This window comes from Miniopterus schreibersii (genome assembly GCF_964146895.1).
Source record: "Miniopterus schreibersii genome assembly, chromosome: 12".
In the NCBI taxonomy this organism is placed as follows: Eukaryota; Metazoa; Chordata; class Mammalia; order Chiroptera; family Miniopteridae; genus Miniopterus; species Miniopterus schreibersii.
Genome location: NC_138112.1, coordinates 12,232,774 through 12,253,031, shown reverse-complemented (window position 1 = coordinate 12,253,031; position 20,258 = coordinate 12,232,774). Strand labels below are relative to the sequence as shown.

At 39.6% G+C, this 20,258-nt stretch overlaps 1 protein-coding gene across 3 annotated transcripts in view; it reads left to right on the top strand.

The window, feature by feature from the left end:
• ELMOD1 (ELMO domain containing 1) overlaps window positions 1-20,258 on the top strand; it is a 58,525-nt gene that overhangs the window by 15,236 nt on the left and 23,031 nt on the right. Inside the window, exons 2-8 of one of the 3 annotated variants that reach the window (XM_081154779.1) lie at window positions 3,230-3,331; window positions 8,431-8,592; window positions 10,093-10,228; window positions 14,591-14,736; window positions 14,873-14,901; window positions 15,739-15,836; window positions 19,225-19,354. In XM_081154779.1, coding sequence (XP_081010905.1) covers window positions 14,592-14,736; window positions 14,873-14,901; window positions 15,739-15,836; window positions 19,225-19,354 — 402 coding nt within the window. In that variant the 5' untranslated portion in view covers window positions 3,230-3,331; window positions 8,431-8,592; window positions 10,093-10,228; window position 14,591. The remainder of the gene's footprint in view (window positions 1-3,229; window positions 3,332-8,430; window positions 8,593-10,092; window positions 10,229-14,590; window positions 14,737-14,872; window positions 14,902-15,738; window positions 15,837-19,224; window positions 19,355-20,258) is intronic. The other 2 variants (XM_081154778.1, XM_081154777.1) reach the window with 2 other exon arrangements.

Below are 20,258 nucleotides of genomic sequence, written 5' to 3'. Positions count from 1 at the left end.
GTTAAGCAGCTTGTCTAAAGCCACTTGGCTAGTGGTAGATCCCAGATATGAAGTCTCTGCCTCCAAAGTTTGTGCTCTCTAACCACTGTGCTCGCTTTCTGCCATACTTGACCAGTGTTCCCTTAAATTGTAAGGCTCCTGTGTGGTATTAAACTCTGTTGCATTACCAAGCATAATGCTGGGCACATAAGCATTCAAAAGGTGTTTGTTTTAATGGATAGACAGGAACCTCTATGTAGAGGGCAGGAAGCTGAAGTATTATATTACTTTATTTATCCTATATCATGAAATGAGATTTTTTTTTTTTAAGTAAATCAGTTTTCTATTTAACTGAAATTAAACCATTTAAAGTTTTTTTTTAAATATTGGTAAAATGTTTCTGAAATGCATTCCATTCTTTATTGCCTTAGTAGTATGACAGTTTTAATTTAATATTATCCTAGTGACAGAGAACTAGCGTTACTAACAAGTATTGTATATGATACTTCTTAAGTATTTCCTTCTGGGCTATGGTGTTAATTACCATCTGTATGCCTATGAAGCCCAAATCTTTACCTCCAAAGGGAATTTCTCTCCTGACCTTCAAATCCATGTATAACCATGCTACCACTTGACTCTGAAAGCTCACAAAGCCCCCAAAGACCCCCAAATACACCCAGATCCCCAAATCCTGTAGAATTCAGGGTCTTAGTGAAAGATACTACCGTCTCCCCATCTATGCCAGCCATAAACATGGGCGTAGTGTTAGACTCCTCCTGTCCTTCACCAGCCCATTTCCCAATCAATCAATTAACAGAAGTCCTATTGATTTTACTTTCTAAATATCTCTCAAATCCATCACAGTTCTATCTCTGTCAATTGCCTTATCCTACCATTATTATCTTTGCTTGGACTATTGTAACAACCTTCTAAATGGTGTCCCTTCCAGTCATTTACCACAATCCAATTTATTCTTTATGCTACAATCAGAGTGCATTTTTAAAACTAGAAATTGGATCAACTCAGTTTGAAAACTTTAAATAGTTCCTCGTTCAAACTTTTAAAATATTGCTTACAAATATATATGCATGTATATGTGTATATATATATATATATATATATATATATATATATATATTACTTACAAAGCCTTTGATGATCTGACCATTTCTTGCTTTCCCATATCTCACCATCCCTGTTTTTACCTGACCCTCTTACCAAGTACCAGGTCACTAGGTCATGTGGAACATTTTTTCCTCTATACATTGTGTATTCTCTTGCTTCTGGGACTTTGCATGTACTAGGGAACTGTTGACCCCTACAGCTAAGACCACATCTCTCATATTCACCATCACAGCACCCGTTTCCACTTGAAAAACTGTGTTTGAGTACCTATTTCTTTCTCTGTATCATTTCTGCTTTCCTCCCTCAAGACCTCTCTTATATTCATCCTGTAACCCTAATGCCTACCTTTGTGTCTAGAGCACAGTAGGCACCAACATATTGGAATAATTTTTTATTTTAGAATAGTCTTAGATTTACAGAAAAGTTACAAAGATAGTACAGAGTGTTTCTTCATTGGCATCCAGTTTCTTATGTTAATATGATACATTTATCACAGCTAATGGACCAATATTGATACCTCACTAAGTAAAGCCCATGCTTATTCAGATTTCCTTAGTTTTGAACTAATATTCTTTTCCTATTCGAGGATCCCACCCAGGATCCCACGTTACATTTAGTTGTCATGTCTCCTTAGCCACCTCTTGGCTGGGATCGTTTCTGAGACTTTTCTTGTCTTTGATAATCTTGAGACTTCTGAGGAGCACTGGTTAGGTGTTTTGTGGAATTATCCTCAATAGGAGTTTGTCTGATGTTTTTATCATGATTACCCACGACTGGGGTAATGGGTTTGGAGGAGGAAGACCTCGGAGGTAAAGTGCCATTTTCATCACAGCGTGTCGAGAACATATTCTATCACCGTGACTTATCACTGTGATGTTAACCTTGATCACCTAATTGAGATAGTATTTGTGAGGTTTCTCTACTGTGAAGTTACTCGTTTCCCCCCTTTCCATACATTTTTCTAAGGAGCCCTGGTTCCTTATATTTGAGGATATTTTAGAAACTATGATGTGGGTGGACATTAACACTTTCTAGTTAAAATTTGGATTCATTTTTAAAAGACACCACTGAAAATGAAAAACAATAGTTGTTTTTCACCTTTATTTTGCTTAAGGTGTATTTTAAGAAATAAAATGTTTATCACGTTGAAGTTCAGTGTTCCCTTCCCTAATCTTAAACCTCTCCCTGCCCCCCGAGAAGCAACCACAATCTTAAATTGATGTGTACATTTTCTTTTTCCAAGTATGCATGGGGTACTTACAGAAACAAGTATGTGCTAAAGAAAAGACTGGCTTTTGGGTTGAGTTGCCCACATTTCTGGGCTGTTCCAGTTGGTAGCTGTGCCTCCTCCCTCAGCATTTGTCCACACACTCAGCCCCTCTCCCTGCCACTGCAGCTGGTGCCCCATTTATCACAACTCTCCCGTGGTAACGTCTCTCTGCTATTGTTTCCAGCCTCTGTCTTCTCGAGGCCATTTCGTCCCAGCTTTGTAGGCAGCTTCTGGTGTCATTCTTATCAAAAGGAAGGAGACCAATAACCTGGTATTATAGACTTTGGGAAAGCAAATCGCAAACTGAAAAGTACTAGACAAATATAAAGCCTCACTGTCCTATTCACAGTGCAAAAAAAGTGGGGGGAGGTGATGCGGGGCATATTCGTTTGTTTGGAGTAGTTGGCTCTTTAAAAGCTCTTTTTCAGCTTAAAGACATTACCAGCTGCTTCTAGTTATTTTTGAGTTGTACTTCCGAAAGGCTGGGGCTGCCAGATTTAAGACCATCGGAGAGCTGGAAATCAGGATAACTTCATGGTTCTTCTCCTTCCTCCTCAATATATACTGTCCTTCCAAAGGTAGGAAGGCCTCAAATAGAGAAAAAGCTTACTATTGAAGACTGCTCATGAATCTAATAATTTCTCCAGCAGGTGACTTAAAATGAAAGGCTAATTGTTGGTTGTAAAGGAAAGGCTTTAGCTGTCATCTCCATCCCTAGAATCGAGTTGCTTGGTGGGCAGTTTGGTCGATGTCCTGGGTGCCACATAGCATTGTCTGCTTCCTGGGGTAGCAGGACTTTGGGGGCTGGGATTTCCAGCCCCCTTAATAGTAAATATGTCTACTTTCTTCCCACAGCTTGCACTTATTTTGACAAAGGCAAACTCGAAAGCAGTTACTTGAGGACAGTTTGGATAACATCTGGATAATCAAAACAGGCACCATGAAGCACTTCCTGAGGTAAGGGTTTCTCGTTTCCCAGATGAGCCCCCTGAAATGGAGACGCTTCCTTGCCCATTAGGATAATATTTCTGTTCACCATTTGTGATCAGGTAACCAGGTCTCACACTGAACTTCGGCTAAGAAATATGCTGTCATGAGGTTCCTCTGCCAACCCTACGTGCACATTGATGCTGAAAAAGAACATTTACAAGTGATCGATTACAAGCGATTACTAGAGAGCATGGGCTCCGGAGCTTGGGCAGGGAGTACTCTGGACAGCCTTGATGTTTGTGTCTCTAAAGAGTGGCGTGCTGCTGGCCTTAGTTGAGGCCTGAGGTTAATAGCCAAAGAATACGTATAATTTGCGCAGAATCATTTTCCTGAAATAAGTAATTTTAAATATTCCTTCATTTAGATTTTGGTTGGCTGGCCAATTCATAAAGGTATTTTCAAATGTTCCTTTTTGGTAAAAATATATATTCTAAGCTTCTGCTCTTCCTGCCTCGGTGATGTCCTTGAAATCTACATTCATTGTTGATTCCCTGAAGACTCCACTGTATAGAGTACCTTGTATGTTGGTATGTTTTGGCATGATCTTGTTTTATCTTGAAAGCCATTTGGCTTGACCTATAATTATAATTATTTTCAAGAGCATTGACTGCCATTCACAATATATTCATTAAATTCTTGAAGAAATTTTATATGATATTAAAATATGACAAAAATAAAGTTAGTCTGGCCCTGAAAATTAGAAAATAAAACACACTTTCCAGAATATTGCATTTCTTTCCCTCCAGATGGTGGCCTACACCTATTACACATTCTGTCCCTTGCTCTGGCTTGTTTTCTCTGAGCAAATAATTAGTGGACTTGCTTCTTTTAGGAAATTGTTTATTCTTTCAGTGGCTGCCACTTAAGATTTTTCTTTTCCCCACTGATTTTGTTCACACCATTGTTTCTGGAACACCTAGATCAACTTATGTGGAACTCACTGTCTTCTAGTGCAGCTACTGATGTTTACTGGCTCTTACAATTGCGAAAACCTCCCTGAGGTCACTATTAAACTGTTTACAGGCATAAGAGTTTATAGGCATACTCCTCAACCTGTTTATCTCAGTGGAATAAAAGGATAGTATTTGAAAAATCACTAGGAGATTTGCCAGCAAAGTTTTTGACCTGATATGTTGTTGGTTGCTATGGTAATAAACCCATCTGTTTACACATTATGAACAATTGTCATTTATGAATCCCTCCTGCATATCAACGTGGTGTCTTTTAGTTGTAGAACCATGTTAACAGGAAGCTTCAGTGTGGGACAAAGCTTAGACATCAGCAGCTCCTTTTGTGAAAGGGGAGACTGTAGTGGTCAGGTTTGTGGCAAGATGGGTGCTGCTAGATTTTTTCTTCAGTGTCTTACTGGTTTTAGAAAAACTTGAGCAGCCTCAAAACCAGCCATTTTAGGAGAAATAGGAGCATTTGTTCCTGTTAGTTTTTTGTTCAGTCGAATAGGTATAACACTGTGCTTGGTGCAGGTTATAACATTTTAAAACTAAGTTGTATGTGATGATTTAAACTGGTACGGGGAAACTCTACCACTGTAATGTCGCACAGACTAGCACTGAGGATCATGGAACCAGCACATCCGTGTCAGTTATGTGTTCTGATGCAAATTTTTCTCTTTTAAGTTGACATGCATATTTTCTAAATATTATTGCACATTGCTTATTTGTGTGAAACTGAGGCTTACACATCAAGAAAGAAACTTGAGGATTTTCATTGACCATTGGTTTTAATAATAAAAGGAAACACAATCATTGCCCCTCCTTAGTAGGTTATTGCTTTTGGTTTTAGTTTTTGTTTTTAATGCTTCTTGTTAAGTTATAATGTGTGTATTCATTACATGTTAATGTTTATGGAATTCAGAAGGCTAAGAGGGCCAGGAGTAATAATCCTGCATTACAAACTACCAGATCATTCAGATTGCCTCTTATTCCCCGTAGTCTGCTCCCACAGATGTTAGAATATGCGCCAATCTTTTTATTTGAACCAAAGAGAAGGTAATGTAAACAGCTTGAATAAATCAGGTGCTAATTCCTGAGCTCAGCGAATATATTATGTAGAATGGAGTTGACTTTCACTGAGAAAAAGTCAGCATTATCTAAAAGCCCAGAGAGTGATTGATTTGTCAACTCCTGCGTTGCTGTAGAATGAATTGCTCCATGTACAGCCACAGAAGTGAGGTTAACCAGGCTGTGGGAAAGAATGGATTTTAATCCACATTTAAGACATGTGGGACCCACACTCTGCTCTCTCCAGCTCACTGTTACCATCAACTATATTATTAATGGTGTTACTACTCAGAGTATAAAGGAGTGAGAAAGTATTTTATGTTTGTTTTTAAAAAATTACATAAGATGTTAGAAATACATGCTATAGATTAATACACCCGGCTGAAGGGTGTATTGTAAATTGAGAGTAGATATGGGCTATTAGGTAAGTAGTCACCCAATATGACTTTAGCCAGGGTTAGCATTAAAAGAAAACCAGGGTGTAAATGGAGAAGAAAGTGTGTCTATCTGTTATCAGAGAGAGGGCAGTTTTTGAGCCCCAAATAGAGCTGAGGTTTAGGGTTTAGGTTGCATAATAAATTTTATTAATTTTAATTCCATTGATGTATATAATAGAGAAGGCCTAGGACTTGGACTGAAGATCTTCTCCCTTGCTAGGATTTCCCTGTTGAGATGATATTTTTAAAGTCATCAGACATTATTAATTTTGAAAATTTATAATACAGGGAATCTTTTAGTCACCCCATGTAAATAATTGCTTCCCACTCTCCTGGCCTCAGGATCTCCATGTCTGGGCCATAGATTCCACTGCATGTCCTTCTTCCTGAGACAGAAGAGAGGAAAGGAAAGCATCTGCCAAACCCAAACCTCCACGGGGACACTTTGAGCAACACAGCAGACTTGTACCCAAGTTCTAGCTGTGAAGCAATTGAGAGGAAAAAGGCATTTCTCTACTATAATTAGGTAAATAAAGGCTTCCAGTGAGCAAAAATATCTGTAAATTGGGGTTTTTAAAAATATCTTTATTGATTTTTTTAGAGAAAGGGGAAGGGAGAGGAAGAGAGAAATATCGATGTGAGAGCAAAACATCAATCCTATCAGCCACCTCCTGTACACCCCCCAGCAGGAATTGAGCCTGCAACCCCCACAGGTGACCCAACGGAGAATCAAACCAATAATCCTTTGGTGCCTGGGATGGTGCTCAACCAACTGAGCCACACCAGCCAGGCTGTAAATTGGGTTTTATAAGTCATTCACACCTGATTACTAAGTTGGCCCACTGACTCACTTAGTGATCATTTCCCCTCTAACAATGGTAGTACTATGCCACATTTTAAATTATTATTTCCTATTAATAACAAATGTGATTAAGTAGAATTGATATCCCATTTTACAGTGCAGGGCACGAAGGCTTAGCAAAGTTAAGTTACTCCCCCAAGGGCACACCGATATTTGAAGGCAGGCCTGTCCGACTTCAGAGCTATTTCCCATTATTTCATTATTGTGTTACTCCTTCGCTGTGTCCCCTGTGAGCCGCTGTGGGTGATACAAAAGTGAATATGAGGTGGTCTCCGCTCCAAAGTAACATACCCCCTGGTGAGATGAGGCACACGCCTGCAAAACTAAAATACAAAAAGGAATGTGGTCAGTGACATGCCGCAGGCGTTTTGTGACAGGAATACTCAGGGAAGGCTTCACTGAGGTGATACTGAGGGGAAAGAAGGACCAGGATGTTCATATTTTTAAATAAAGATGGAGGGTGTTGGGGGGAGAAGATGCTGTGAACAAAGCGTGAGAAAGTGTGACCAGCTGCCACAAGCAGCAGGTGGTCCGGGTGTTGGCTGTAGGCCCTGTGTAGGGTGAGCAGAAGATAAGCTGCCACGGTAGAGTTAGGGGCAGTTCTTGGACACCTTTGCAAGGACACATAAAAGAGCCCAGAAGCATGGTGACATTTCCACCCAAACCTAAAGTAGATCTCAAAGAGAAGGGAAAGTCAGACGAAAAATATTTTCCTTTGCGACACATACTTAGCCTTCCCTTAGAGCTAGAATTCTAGTCCATTCCCTTTGCCTTGGAGCTGGGAAGGCAGAGGCCCAGAGGGCAGAGGAGCTTCTCCAAAGTCATACAGCTAGCTCACAGTGGCAGATGGACACCAGGCTTGAGTCAGATATACAGACACGTCCCTTTCAGGTAGGCAGTATTTCCATTCAGCACCCACCGATTTCCATAGCTTCAGATGCAGGGGCATGTAGTTGTCCCAGAATTTGAATAGTATCACCTGGAGCATTAACTGAGCTTGTCAGATGTAGAAGCCAAATCCTGAAAAGGGGTTTAATGACCTGAACATACAAATACCACTCTCACTGTAGACTGGTGTGTTTAGCCATAGGTTTTTCTTTTTTAGGGTACATCTATGTGTGAACATACATAATAAATATACATATATGTATAAGTATACATAAATATACGTGTGTGTACACTGTGTATACACACAAATACACACATATCTACACATACATATATTTTAACTTACTTTGTTCCCTGCATTTAAACTAAAACTTTCCACTCTCTTGTTGAAGTCTGTTAACCTGAATAGTGTTCTAGGCAAAATGCTGTAGGCGACCTCACCTGCCCCTGCCCATTGCCATCAAGCTGCCACCAGAGATTCATTTAGGGCATGATCATGGGCTCCCAGCTCTTCCCCCCTTGGCTTTCCCTCAGCTTTTCAGGGGCAGCCCTTGGCCACCTCACCGTTCATTCAGCTCCTCCTGTGGAGCATGAGATGAACGAAGGCCCTGGACACTCAGTAAATGGCAGCTTGAATTTCATTCATTTGCCTTTTGGAGTTTTCACTTTTGCTCTGAAATGAGGAAGACACGCTGGTTTTCCTGTTGCTCCTGCCTCCTTGGCAGGATAAGCAAGAGTTGGCTGTACTGTCCCATCTCCGAGGGAGGACCTTTCCCTCTGCCGTTCGCATGTGAAGCTATTTCTTTTGTAGAATCATCACTCTATCTGCTTATTTTGTTTTTATTGTCATTCTCTTACTAGAGTGCAAGTTCCTCGTGGGCAGGGACAGCCGGTGGTTGCAGAAATTAAGTTCCTGACTCGGTTTTGCTTTTTCCCTTGTCGTCTTCCACTCTTTTTCCTCCTGCGCTACACAGCCCATCTTCTCATCTTCCATTTGTTCACTCTAATGAAGGAATAAGTGAGGTACCTTTCAATTACCACTTTTATTTTTTCCACAATGCATTTAAAATCCCTCTCCTTCAACTACTCTGGGTCTTTAACTCAACAGAAATTAATTTTTTATTCATAATACTGAGAATATCCTCTAACCGGGTCCTGATGGTGTATGTATATATGTGTATGTGTGTCTATATTTTTACTTATATTATGTTGTGTATCTATAATTCTAAAAGGCCCACTCCTCATCCCCTATAGACGACTTTAGGGCTTATTATGGATGATGACTTTCTTTTATTTACAGATTTATTTAATATTTTGGTTCTTTTATAAAAGTATTTTTATTTACAATGAAAGTTTATATTTTAGATTACACTTAAGTGCTTTTAAAATATATATATTTTTATTGATTTCAGAGAGAGGAAGGGAGAGGGAGATAGAGAGTTGAAACATTAATGATGAGAGAGTCATTGATCGGTCGCCTCCTGCACGCTTCTGACTGGGGATCGAGCCCGCAGCCCCGGCATGTGCCCTGACCGGGAATCAAACCTCGATCTCCTGGATCATAGGTCGATGCTCAACCGCTGAGCCACACCCAGCTGGGCTTAAATGCTTTTCAAATGTCAGTGTAATAATGTGTTTGCTGCTTCCCTTATAAATAAGCCAATAAAAATATCCAAATAGCAAAAAACATCTGATTTTAAAAAGTAAATCTTATAAATGTATGTATTTAAGCATCAAATTTTTAATTGAATTGTGTTGTCATTAATAAATTAAGATAAACCTGTGCTTCCTTTTCTTTGAAAGAAAAAAGATAAGCCATTAATTAGATGTTTAGCTATCCCACAGTCAGCTAGTGTTCCCTAATTCCTCAGATAAAATTTGCCTGGAATGTGAAAACAGTGCCCTTTGCTATAGCAATAGAATTTGGAATAGTATCAATCCATAATGGATTTACACCCACCACTTTTCAAAGGCAGTATGATCTCTTCAGATAAATAATGGAAAATACCACAGGGTCCCACACTGTCTGGGCACTGGGCACTGTCTTGAGGCTGCTCAAGGGAGAAAATATACTCTTGTTTTTCTAGAGGCCCACAAATGGTTTCATCGTGTGATTTCCCATTTCCAGTTCCTGTGTCAAGTCCTCTGCAGCCTCTCTTTCTAGTAGGAAGCTCATTATAGAGAGGGTCCCATTTTCTAGGCCAATCGGCAAGTTAGTTTCCAATTGATGGCCGGTGCCCCTGACTTGAAACTTCAATAGAGCAACTGAAATTTTTTTAAAGTAAAATATTGATATAATTCACCACAAATCAAAATTAGGCTCTCATCAAAAGCAACTGAAATTTTTTCAGTGTCATTTTAGAATGTGCACGAAATGCAGGAAACGTTGAGCAATTTGCTGCTGTTGTTGATGGCCGTTTAGATGAAAAGTGTTTTGTTTAGGAAACTGTGGTTTGAACAGAGAACTGTGATGATTTTGTACGTTTCCCTCCTCACCAATAGTGTACTTCTTATTTATTACAGGGTTTCTTCAAGCAAGAATTAACTTTCATTAGCAAATTCATTGACACTGTTCCAAATAAACCACTTTTCTCTTATTATTCCAAGAGAAGACGGCAGAGTCACAAATTTAAGATGATGGAGTAGTGTTTCATTACAGGTACCCACACCCCCTCCCCCCACAGGCAGGAGGCCGCCCCTGCTGAATGGCTTCTTCCAACAAGGCACAAGACAGGGGCTCGCTTTTATTCGGTGGCAGAGACGTGATCCATTTTGAACAATTTACATTCTGGTTCAAGCTAGAGAACGAATGTTCAATAATAAGAGTGATCGTAATTGCCTTAAAGAAGCTTACTGCTGTGAACTCAGCCATAAACTCCACTCTGCAGCATACTAATAAATGGCAGTGAGAGGAAATACTGAAATAGAAAATGTGTAAATAGCTCTTACTATGAAGTCAGATTCTCCCAGTGCTTAAGCCAGTCATTCAACTTACTGTCATTTCCCTTATTAGCCTATAAATTCCTCCTGCAGGAACTCCTTTTGGAACACTAGCAAAAAAGTTGTGATTAAGAAAACAGAAACAAATATAAAAAATGCTGTCTGTGCTCGTAGTTATTAAAAATAGGAGATGGTGATCAGTATGTTCCCCTGAGTCTTGAAAAAGCCTGTAAAATGCAGCACATCTTTTCAGTAGTGAGTTGAGACTTTTCATCAGAAGCAAGAAAACTAGGTCTAATGTTATGAAGAAAAAAAGCAAAACATTCCCGTAATTAAACCTAAGCTGATTAGTTCCATGATTCAGGACAGGAGTTAAAAACAAGCAGTGCTAGAAATCCCTGAACATAGGGTTCAGATGGTAGAGAGGGCGTGGCTCTAACTCTTATTCAAAGAGTAGGAACAGAAGGATGGGATTCAAGAAAGCGAATGGCATCTGCCTCGGGTGCACTCGAGATGCCTCCACTCAAGGCGCCAGAATAAGGAGATGAGGGAAATTAGGAGGAAGAAAGGCTCTGTGAATCCAAAAGGCCTGAAACTCAGATGAGAAACAGGCCCTCCCTTCCTTCCTTCCTCCTTCCCTCCCATCCTTCCCTCCCTCCCATCTTTCCCTCCCTCCCTCCCTCCCTCGCTCCCTCCCTCCCTCGCTCCTGCCTGCCTTCCTTCCTTCCTGCCTTCCTTCCTTCCTTCCTTCCTTAACTAACCACTAGTTAGCTTAAGAGCTTTTAAAGATCCATTTCTTTAATATCTCCCTTTTGAAGGTAGACATGCCAAACCAATTTAACATTCTCACAAAATATTTAATTATGTTTACTGTTCTCCTCTGGACCTTCAGCAGTTTTTCCATAAACTTTACAATCTTAAATACATCCAGAAATTTAAGAAGTGAGCTCCTGGCTGCACTTGATGGTGGAGAACAGCCATTCTGAGACGCTCACGTGGAGGTTTCGCTGCTCCGGTCCTTTCATGAGGAAGCAGGCTGTTCCTGTTATCAAAATAAGTCTTCCAAAGAGAGGGGTAGCCCTGGTGTTTTCATCTCTGACTATGCCTTAGGTTTACAATCTAAATGCAAAATGAATTATATCTGTCAAAACATTGTTTGATCTGATGATCTGGCCTGAAAAAATATAGTTTCTGGCATAGCAGGAAAATACAGTGCCTGGCATGGCAAACTGGACTTTTGATGACATATTTGTAAGTATGCTGGCCCATTAGAAAAACAAGGAAAAATATATATATATCACTGATAATAAATAGCATTATCAGGACTACTGGCCCAGAAATTACAAAAGAGTGAGAAGCAGTGTGTAAATAAATGTCACTTCACAATTGAAATGGGCGTCTCTCTTCCGTGATTTGTGATATTGTTTATGTGATTACGTGAGAGGGATGTGGTGCTCCTCACAGAGTCGTGAGACCTAACAGCTGATGCAGCGTCTCCGACCCCTCACTGCAGATTTCACTGCGTTTACCTGACTTTGACAGTTTCAGCACCCTCAGAGGAGTTGAAAACATATGTATATCAAAGCAAATAGAATACAGTGCCTTTTCTCTCCTTTTATGTAAGGCTGTCTTGCTGCAAAACAGTTCCCCAGGCATATTCTTCTCCTATACAGGGAGGCCAGTGGGAGGAATTACCGATGAGGTATAAGTCACTGCACATCTGGATACGACCTGCCACCTGGGATGACGCTTCCCAGCCTCAGGCCACGGCTTTGTGTAGATCTGATGGAGGAGTTGTACGGGGAAAGCTTTCTGTAGTTTAACACGAGCTATAACATGGTCTGGTGGCTGGTACCCTGAGTATTGTGAATACAGGGATGCACCTTAAGGAGTAGTCAGAGCTCTCTCCTCTAGGAAGCCTTCGTGCCACAGGAACCTGACACGGACTTAGAAGAGGCTTCATTTGAGGAGCTGGCCCACAGCCAGGCGGACTTCACTGGAAACTGCACATGACACCATAAGGATAGATCTCACGGAAAGCTTTTTCTCCTTGACTTAATAACAGGAATAATGCCAAACAGCAATTAACATCACTGCCATTTGGCTGGTGACCAGCTCACAGAGATAGTGCTTCATCTTTTTTGGGGGGCAGTAGTTGCAATAATGGAAAACTTCTTCCAAGAGAGCAAGTTGAGGTTTATAAAATTTCTCCCTCAATTAATTAAAATGTTCCACTAAATTTATTTTTAGGATTACTTTTTTTTTTTGGAAGCTGATAACCTAAATCCTAATATATCTTGGAACATATTTGACTAAAACAGTTAGATTTCAGACTTTACAACATAGTAAATTCATTCTTTGTCTTTTAGCAGAATCTGACTTCCCGTAGAAATTTTATATGCACTTTAATAATGGCCCTGGTGATCATTTTATACACTTTTATTATTGTTGTAACTTTTTTTTATAAAAATTAAATTACATATATTTATTATAGAAAAAAATAAAATATACTTAACCAAAAAAGAAAATAAAAATTACTCATAATTTTATTACCCAGAAATACCACCATTAACATTTTTGTTGTGCATCTTGCCATTCTTTTCTTCTTGTTTATACATCACCATAAAAATTTTTTGTTTAACTTTTAAATAAAAAGTAGATCATCCCATACCAATCCTTTCTTCTTATTATTTGATAAACATATTATGGACATTTTCTCATGTTATTAGATATTCTAGAACCTAATTTTATTGCCTACAAAGGATTCCATTGTGTTCTTAGTGTAGCAGTTTGGTTATTTCTACAGTTTCCTCCACCCCCTTTGCTTTTGTATGATATAGATCCTATGCTTTTGTTCAAGTTAGCCTTTGGAATTTTTATTTTTAACACAAGCTGCTCAAGATACTGGAGCCAGAGCAATTTGAACAAAGGAAAACTATCAAGGTGTTGGTTCACATTCAGGAATGAATCACATCATTGAGGCTATTGGTTAACTACTCTAACTCACCCGAATGACCCTGGATCACTTTATGTTAGAGCTGGGGGGGAATAGTGAATATTGCAGAAGAAGAAACATCGTTTAGAAATGACACCAATAGGAAGTAATATAAATAATTCTGCCTACTAGGACTATGCATAGTATTAAGAGAAGATGGGTTGAATATAAGTTTTTGGCTATAAGTCCTCTTCATTTCTATAGCTTGAGTCATTTTGAGACTTTGAATGGTACCACGAAGTAGTAGGCACTGACATATTAGAAATAAAAGTCAGCATAAAACACAAATTCGCATGAAAACGTGCATGATTGGTGACGATATACTTCACAGTCTGTGAGGTACCACTGGAGTGAGATAGGGTGTGCAGTTATTTAGCAGTAGCCAAGAATAGACTTGTCACATAGTAGAGTTTGGGGAAGGTTGAAATCAGAGGGTGTTGGAGAACCAAAGGTCAGCACCCTTGTTCAGGGAACTGATGAGGAGCCTCCCGGCAAGTGCAAGAAGTGCTGGGATTGGTCAGCAGAGAAGACAGGTAGCCACACAACCAGGCCCTCAAGGAGGACAGCAGTCCCCAGAGGAGAGCAGAGGGAAGGAGAAAGGAGTGGAAACAGGAAGGAATAAAATAAAATAGTGGCCTCATAGGGGCACTAAGGATGGGCTGGGGATAAACCAGGGCGAGCCAGAGGCTGTCCCCAGCCGCAGGAGAGGAGAGTTGCCAGGGCAAGTTCTTTCCCAATGTCTAAGGGAGAGACAACTTCTAGGTACTATTTTAAAGGTACTGATTTATTTTAAAATGTTTTTAAGTGCCTTGCTCTCAGTTGGAATATCCAACTTACTAGAATAGGACTTCCTGGAGTTGCTTTGCAGTCATAGCAAGTGTGTCCTCGCAGGCCTGGGCTTCCCTCCCAAAGGCGGGTTTGAGGCTACCTCAAATAAAATAACGTGGGATTAGAAAAATGAGACCAGCTTGTAAAGCCAGAAGTCTAATGGCTATTTTCTTCGGGGCTTCTTTCCTTGCTGGTGGTGGCTGCTCTCTGCTCTCTTCCAGAGCTCTAGGGAAGGCTGCTGTGTTTTGTCTTTGACAGAATGCTGATCCAGGTGTGCCTGTATTTTTACTGCACGTTTTTGTGGCGCTGCCTGAAATTTGTCATGAGGAAGCTGACCGGGAGATGTGAGCTGCAGCGGATCTGTTACAGCACCAAGCCCGGAGCTTCTAGAACCATGAAGATCGGTAAGCGTGAGACAGAGAAGCAAGCGAAATGCAGGCGTGGTGGGACTGAGGATACCGCGTTATATCTCAGTATAGTACTTTAAACCACTTGTAAAGGATAATTTTTGAAAGATTTTTTAAATTATCTCTTTTATAGAAACATCATTGAGGGGTTCAAAAAGTAAGGTAAGTAAAACTGTTTCTATATTTTTCAACAACTTTTCACTTGGAAGCTAAGGTCTATCATCAAAAAGTAAAAATTTGAAGAAACGAAATATACCATTGCCTATAAAAACTAATAAAAATTGAGAAGAAAGAATTGCCTGTACTTTTAACATGAAAGTGGCCACTGTATGTGAGTGTTTAAGCAAATGTGAGGTGCACTTATTACTTCACTGTCTAATTCATCTTTTTTATACCTCTTCCCAAGCCACAAAATAAAAATTCCTTGAAAATAAGAGCAGCATGAATTCTCTGATGTTTCCTTAATATCCAAATCACTTAACTTTATGCTCAAGATTTTCCAAGGAAATCAAAGCCACTATTCCAGTGTTTATTGCACATAGTTAAGCATCCACATAACAGAGAAAATCTGTTGTTTTTTCAAGATTCTTGAATATTATTTAATTTTGGTATCCTTAAGACTATATCCCCCATGTACTTCATTCAATCACAGACATAATGCCCAGTAACAATGGAAACCAGGTATGTTGAGTGAGAAAAAGAAAATATAATATTTTAATAAATAGTTTAAGACAGATGAAAATGATTTAAAAAAAACCTTACTATTTCTGTTTTATGTTATTACCTTAATAAGGAAAAAGTGCACTACCCCTGTCATGAAAATGTCAGATTTACTAGAATTCAAGTAATAAATCAATTTTTGCTTTTAGTTTAGTTTAATATTTTCATAAAGAAGCTTTAAACAAATATCTGAAGCCCCTGTCTAAATAGATCCTAAATAGACCCTGTTTAAGCCGCTGGTATTCATGACCAGGGAAATGATTGAAACATGTTTTCCAGCTGTTGCAGACTTCAGTGAGTGTTCACCCTGATGCTATTGAAAAAACTATAGAAGACATCATGGAACTGAAAAAAATTAACCCCGACGTAAATCCACAGTAAGAATTATTTTGTTTATTATTTTGTAAATATAGAACACAAGTCATGGCTACATATTTATTATTTCTATAGGTTACTTGCGCTCTCTCCCCCCACCCCCCCAATCCCCAATCATCTGCAATGTTTTGACTCTCAGATGAAGAATAAAGAAAAAAGGTGCCATTTCCATATTTGTAAATAGCAGCAACCTTGTACTTTGTTATGATTTATGCTTATGCTTTGAGATGCAATGAATGTAAGAACTATGATGGATGCCTCTGGGATCGGCTGAAATAAGGGGAGCCCATTCATCAAGTCACTCCAAGCAATGCCCGTGTTCTACATCACAGTAAAAGTTCAAATTGTAAATGTGCCTGAGCCCATTCTGCTCCATCAGTTTATGGCAGGCTAAAAATCCAGGAGACAGGCGTGGACACCTTGATTTAAGCCAGTGAGACCTATAGAAGACTTTTTACCTTACAGGTTTTTTTTAAACCAAGGGGGGTGGGGAGGGAGGGAGGGAGGGAGAGAAAAGCATGTGTGGGAGGGAGAGATGGTTTTTATATGAAGACTTTAGAACTTTGTAATTTATTCATCTCATCTTGGAAGTATTAAAATGCATTTGGCAATGTACGTGACATTTAAAATTAGCTTTATATCTTTCATTGGGAACAGGAATTTTTCAGTAAAAAATTGGGCTAAGGATATTGGGTAGAATGAATTCTGCATGCAGATATATTTAGAGACAGTTTAGGCAGGTAGCAATCAAGCTGTCTTTTAGATATGCACGAGAACTTCAGATGCCGTCCCTAAGAAAGGCTTTTCACTGCCAAAGACAGAGCTGTAGTCAAGGGAATTTCAGAGTTCACTTTGCATATGTCTGTCTCTTGGCTGGATTCTAGCTCCTAGCTAATTGGGGCTCATCATAAAACTGCATTTCCACGTGGTCTCCATAGTATTTTTCTGCAGACACAAGCTAATTAGCTGCCTTTTTCTTATTCAGCCATTAAAGGTGATTTAATTATGCAGTAAATGTCTTTTTGAAACCTTTTGACATATATTTTATTTCTCTGGGAAGGTGATAATAAGTCAATTTATTTTAAATTAAGTTGAACAAAGAATGTAAGACTACCATCAGGCATGCGCGATATGTTAGACCTATAGCAAATCTGTTCTGTCTTGTCTATGAAAGATACATGTTTCATTCAAGAGCATTTCCTTGCCATCTGTTCTTTTTATTTCCTTTAGGGGGAAAAACAAAACAAAACCCTTATAGGTAGTGCATTGTGTTTTTACATCTCAGTATGGATTTTGCTGCTTTTCCCCCCCAGATTGACATTGACAAAATATGATTTTTAAAATTTAAATAACTTTCTGGAAAAAAATCAAGAAATAGAGAGGGCTAGGGGAAATATTTTATGATTTATCAAGCCGTTACTACTATTAACCTCACTTTGATTTTGTTGAACCTCACCCCAGGATATTTTCCCGTTGATTTTTACAGAGAGTGGAAGGGAGGGAAGGGGGGCGGGAGGGGGGGAGAAACATCCATGTGAGAGAGACACATTGATTGGTTGCCTCCTGCACATACCATGAGCGAGGCTGGGGATCAAACCTGCAACCCAGGTACTTGCCCTTGACCAGGAATCAAACCCGTGACCCTCCCGTGCGCAGGCCGATGCTCTAACCATTCATTGAGCAACACCAACCAAACCAACCTCACTTTGTTTTAACTACATTTTTTCAAGTGCTGTTTATGCTGCTGGTAAGAATCAGTACAGTAAAAATTGAATTTGCCTTCTTTTGTTCCCTCTTCTTTCATTTCTTCCAACCTCTTCTTTCCCTCAAATTTAACTCTTTTCTGTCCTGCATGGGTTTTCTGGGTGACCAGTACCACTGATCACTTTTCCTATATGAAAATATATGATTTAGTTTTTTGGTGCTATGGTAACAAGGGTCATTTAATTGAACATTCCATTTTATTTAAGTTTAGCATTCTGGGTTATCTGACATCATCTCCTACATTTGGAGTAAGTATACAATCCTAAGACATAATTCTCGATTGCCCCCAGTATTAGTCTTAATTTTCTATACATCTTATTTCCCTCCCTGCCCAAAAAAGATGATGATGACACTGTCATCATGATTACAATGACCACCACGAGAACTGAAATGTTCAAATTCAGTGAGTGAATTAGGAGTAGGAGTATACCGGAGAGGAGTTCTTGGGTAAATCTTACGAAATTGCCAACGTTCAACTACTGCGAACCCCAAAAGCTAATGACTGTAAAGAATTTAACAGGAATAAGTCAACGTGAAATACCACCTTTAGATTTAAAAATGCCATCAAGTGAATGTAGAAGAATAACTTAGGTGACAGTCGTTTATATGAAAAAAGAACCTTGGTAATTGGTTAGCCATTTAATAAACGTGTAATGTTATGTGACTGCTTAAAGAGACCCTATCTTACCTTCTGGGTTGTCGGAGAGGAAAGCAGCATTCAGACCCCGGCGTGATGCTTCTCTGTGCGGCCTGCTTGTCGCAGTGGGTTCTGTTCCGGTGATAGGCTGTGGTGGCCGTTAAACAGGGCACACTCAGCGACGACCGGGCGAGGCAGTAAAGCGACTGCAAGCCATGTCGCACGAGAAGGAATTGAAGGAACAGGGGATTTTTTTTAAATTCTGGAGATGAGACTAGAAGAAAGAATCACTATCTTAAAATAGGTAGGCATGGTAGGGGAAAGGTGGACATACATTTGCTCAGAGAACAGAATTTGAACCACTGGTGATCAGGAAAGCAGATTTTGTTTCAGCCTAAAGAAAAGTGTCCAGACAACTAGAGAAGTCGGAAGGGAATGGGAAATCTTGTAAAGTAGCAAGTTCTTTCTCTTGGCATTGCCTGCCCATCAGGAATGCCCCCAAACAGAGGTGTTTGTTTTTTAAGTTTTGTTTTGTTTTTGCAGAGGTGTTGGTGTTGTTATTTTGACGTTTTTTCAAATCCTAACCCCCTGAGGGCTCTTTCTCCCTCCGTCTCTACACACACACACACACACACACACCCTTCTGAAGTATTCTGAAATACCCACTTAGTGGGAGCTAAATGAGCCCTAAGAATCACCTGTATTTTGTGCATCTCACAAGTCACCTGCATAAAGAGCTCCCTTGTTTTTTAAGCCACATTGTTGCAACATGGCTTCAGAAAAGGCCAGAATGAGAGTTGCAGCCAAGTTCTACAACCGGCATGCAGCTGCAGTAAGAAACTGTGCTTCTATTAGATAGATCCTATTTGGGCAATTTCCTGAGTGTTAGACAAATAGGAAAAGTCCTGATATGCTTCCATCGGGTGAACAAATGCCAAAGTATGCCCTGCTTTTCTTCACGTGTGCTCCTTCCTTTTCGAACGCCCTAGGTTGGGAATCTCTCTTCAGGCTTGCCTTCTGCAGATCGTGGGGTACAGAAACCTTATTGCAGATGTGGAAAAACTGCGCAGAGAGCCCTATGATTCTGACAACCCCCAACACGAGGAAATGCTTCTGAAGGTCAGTTCTCGGGCACATTTCAGGCCCTCGCTTGGGTCAGCTAATGTTTGCCGAGCTCCTGCTGTGTGATAGGCACTCCATCTCAAAAAGCATCTATTTTTCAGAAGTGAATTTAGAAAACAGTTCAAATAAGTAGTTGATTTTAAATTTTTTTATCTTAATATTTTAACTCAAAATTCAGTGCTTTGAGCTAGCGTTGTATTAATGTCCCATAATACACCATCAGATCATACAAGATTCCTAAAATTTTGGGTTGACAGCCAGAAGGAGTATTTATAATTGCATATTAGTCATCCAGCAATTTTAATACACCAGGTATAAACCTTCACCTCCTTTTCTAATAGTCTCCAAGTTACATGAATAAATAATCATCATTAAGGCCTTGGGTAATTTCCCAAGAGGGCTTTTGCTGAAGCAGAAACCAACCTCATCATCTTTGATGTCTATTAAAAGTCATAAATGGAAATCCCAGGTCACTCTTTGACAAATGCTATTTCTCCTGTTGTTAAACAATCTAAACCAGAGCCCATGTGAAGGCCCAGAGAAACCACCTCTGATTCTTTCTCAGACTGCAGAAGGAAATTGGCCTTAACCTAAATACTCACATGAATTTTCCAATGAAAAATTTACCTCCAGCATCTGAACCAGCAAGCAAAGTAGCTCTACCAACGAGTTCAGTGGCCATGCCTTGTTCAGCTTTGTGCCCCCATGTCCTTAGCAGTACTTAAAATCCAAAAAGGCAGCAACAAAATTGGAAGAAAACATTGTTTAGGTGCCTTAACTTTGTTTTACTGAAAAATGTCAACAGAAGATGTAATTTTAAGAGTGTATCCTGTTGTGTTTTTGTAGGAAGGTAGGTGTGTTTTTGTGTCTGTAAGTACTTAAGCAGATGACTCATTTGTCT